Below are 2973 nucleotides of genomic sequence, written 5' to 3' on the forward strand. Positions count from 1 at the left end.
AATATCTTTACATTTACATGATGCTTTACAACACATATTAAAAATGAAGGTCTCTGCCCAGAGAGGCTTATAGTCTAACTTAGGTAATTAAGATATACAGGATAACAGTGAAAAAATAGGTGTGCAGACACTGCTGAGAAGGTGATCAATGATGGAAGGCTTTTAAAAATAAATGTGTTCTAAGGGGGAATGGAATGAGGGGATAAAAGCTGCTTGGTGCATGGTGGTAGGAAGCTGTTTGAAGCAAAAGGGATGGCATGGAATAAGATGTGAAGCTGAGAGCAGCAAGAGACAAATGGAGCCATGAGGGGAGACAGAATGGAGGCGTGTAGAGAATGGAAGGGAATGTTGGCTGAGATAAGGGCAAAAATGTCAGAAGGGCCATGAGGTTGATCACAAGGAAACTGACCTTGATTTGTAATGTGAGAGGAAGCCACTGAAGACAAATATAAGATGTAGCTCTCCATTTGATATATTGCTAATATAATTGTTTTAAACTTGGCTGTATGTAAATTTCTTTGTTTGCTGTCCCGCCCTCTTTGTACCATTTTGATACAATACATTTACATATTTAAAACAGAAAACCAAAACTAAACTAACATCTCCAGTACTCCTTATTCTTTGCTTTAGTTTTGGTTGAAGGAGCAGTAGCTTGGTCCTAAGCCTCTCACAGTGCAGTCAGTGTTGTCCGTATCACATGACTCACAATGGCACTCGGTAGCCACTGGGTATGAATAAAAAGATTCAGCATGGTCAGCACAGCCAGGGATCTTCACTGTTTCATAAACAAGCTCCTTGAAAGTACAGGTTTGCTGAACTGATGATACCGGGGGGTACTTATACACTGGATCCTGAAAATGACAGGAAGGAAATATTTGATTTGAAATTAGTTTGAGACCTTTGATATTTCTCAGAGTTTGTAAAAACTAGAATCTGCATGTAGGATCTGACCCAAAGCCCAGTGAACTCAGTGGAAAGAATCCCACTGACTTGTTAGGCTTAAAATTACAACCAAGTCTTCTTCCAGTTTTCTCCTTTCAAAGAACCGATGTAGTAAATACATGCAACTATGGTGTAACTCTAAATGATTATTGTTTTTAGAACTCAAAGTAACTTTTATATGAAAGGTACAGAGGTCTATCTGGTGATGATTGGATATGTAAACTCCAGTGCAACCACTAGATTATATCCTTTTCCAACCCTGTATTAAATAGAAATTGGCACAAGGCAGAGCACTAGACTGGACTCAAAATATGACCAACTTCTCAGGTGCACAAACTTTGTGATTATGTCCCATCTCTGTAATGGATCCAATTGGGACACCAAATGTGAGCATCCTCCAAACTGAGGGGAAGATCCATCTGGAGCTAAACTTTAAGGCTTGGGGTCATATTTAGTATCTATGTTTTTCCATATTTCTGGTTCATGATACATTCAAAACCTATGCCCGTTACACTGAATAACACAAGAAAGATTTGTTAGCGTCTTTACTGTGAGAAAACAAATACATAGTTTATAATCAATCATTTATGCTAATTCTTGGCTCAAAATACTTGTCAAACTTTATACTGGATTGCCTTACAGAATTTACTAAGGTTTACATTTTAGAATTTGTATTTTGTTACCAAATGTGGTAGACTCTCAGTTGCTCTCAGGTATAATCATTAAGGCCAAATTCTGCTGTCAATGACACAGAAGCAATTCCCAGTGACATTGATGGGAGCTATGCCAGAGTAACTGAGAGCAGAATTTGCCTTCACATATCAGCTTGCATCTGAAAGACTCTTTAAGACCCAATCCTGCACAATGCCGAGCACTCCTTTGGGCTGCTGAGTGTCCTGATGTCGTTGGGAGTTAGGAGCACTTAGTATTGTGAAGGAACACTCAGCAGGCCCTGAATATGCATGTCAGAAATCAAAGTCTTTTTTAAATTAAGGGAACTATATAAACCAACATATTCCATGAGATGCACAGTGTTTATGTATGCAGAGAAGGAAGGACAGTTGATAAGTGACTTTCAAACCAAATTAATTAAAGGGTGATTTTCTTTTTTTACACAATCCAAAGTTAGGAAACCTGTGTATGCAGCTGAATAAATGCTGAACTTAAGGAGAGCAAGCACCTTCTCATCTGTCTCTCTGTACTTCAAGACAGCTGTGATAGTCACAGCTCCACTTCATAACACACATTGGTTATTTAAGGCTGTTTCACATTTAACTGGACCCTGCCTGAGTCTACTCATTACAGACTGGAAGACTGGCTTGTTTATATTCATTTTTGGGGAGTATTTAATTCCTGTCCTTTATTTTGACAACTTAGATTCTCACCCTTGTGAAGCAGTATCCAGAGCACCAAGTGGCATTCACACTAATGCAGAACCTGCACTCCTCCTTCTCCACTGCTATGGTGATATTGGACAGCTCACAGCTATTACCATAAATTGCTTTCCAGCAAAGTAACAGCAAGTAACAATTAATTGTCTTCATCCTGTAGTATAATGCAAACAGTTCAGACATACTGGAAGAACATGTAGAGTTATTTGAAACATAAGATTTCTGTGGAAAAAAACAAAACCTATATCTTCCTATTATCCACAAATGCTAATACAAGAACAATTTTTCAGCAACATTGAGGAACATTGAAAACATATGGTACATTCAGCAAAATACAGTTGTAGGATTATTGTTAAGGGAGACTGGTTTTGTTAAATGAGTAGAACTGTATATCCAGTAATCTTTGAGAGAAAATGATTGCAGCACACCAAGACATTTTCCATGAATAACTCATATCTTAATTCTTGTTACAAAGAATCCTGACCTTCCTCTTATGAAAAAAAATAGTGTAAATACATTAGAACTAAGGAATAGTAATGGTAAGGAATAATCAATTTTTTAAAAAGCAATTAAACATAAATTTGCAATTTCAAAAAAAACCCCACAAATCCAACCAACAAACCTTAATTCAAGAACTGAT

General features: G+C 37.4%; 1 protein-coding gene across 1 annotated transcript; it reads right to left on the minus strand.

The window, feature by feature from the left end:
* Positions 1-626: 626 nt before the first annotated feature.
* On the minus strand, positions 627-2486 carry FSHB (follicle stimulating hormone subunit beta). The gene is made up of 2 exons (XM_054028244.1): positions 2328-2486; positions 627-851 (listed from the first exon to the last, which is right to left on the minus strand). Exons 1-2 carry the CDS (start codon positions 2484-2486, stop codon positions 627-629), a joined length of 384 nt encoding a protein of 127 aa, XP_053884219.1.
* Between the last annotated feature and the right edge of the window lie 487 nt (positions 2487-2973).

The sequence above is a fragment of the Malaclemys terrapin genome, chromosome 4 (assembly GCF_027887155.1).
Source record: "Malaclemys terrapin pileata isolate rMalTer1 chromosome 4, rMalTer1.hap1, whole genome shotgun sequence".
In the NCBI taxonomy this organism is placed as follows: Eukaryota; Metazoa; Chordata; order Testudines; family Emydidae; genus Malaclemys; species Malaclemys terrapin.

Bases quoted from the DNA above. Each gene is read 5' to 3' on its own strand.
- FSHB (XM_054028244.1), bottom strand. From the start codon at position 2,486: ATGAAGACAATTAATTGTTACTTGCTGTTACTTTGCTGGAAAGCAATT. The intron at 852-2,327 runs GTGAGAATCTAA...TGTCATTTTCAG, and splicing joins CTGGATACTGCTTCACAAGG to GATCCAGTGTATAAGTACCC.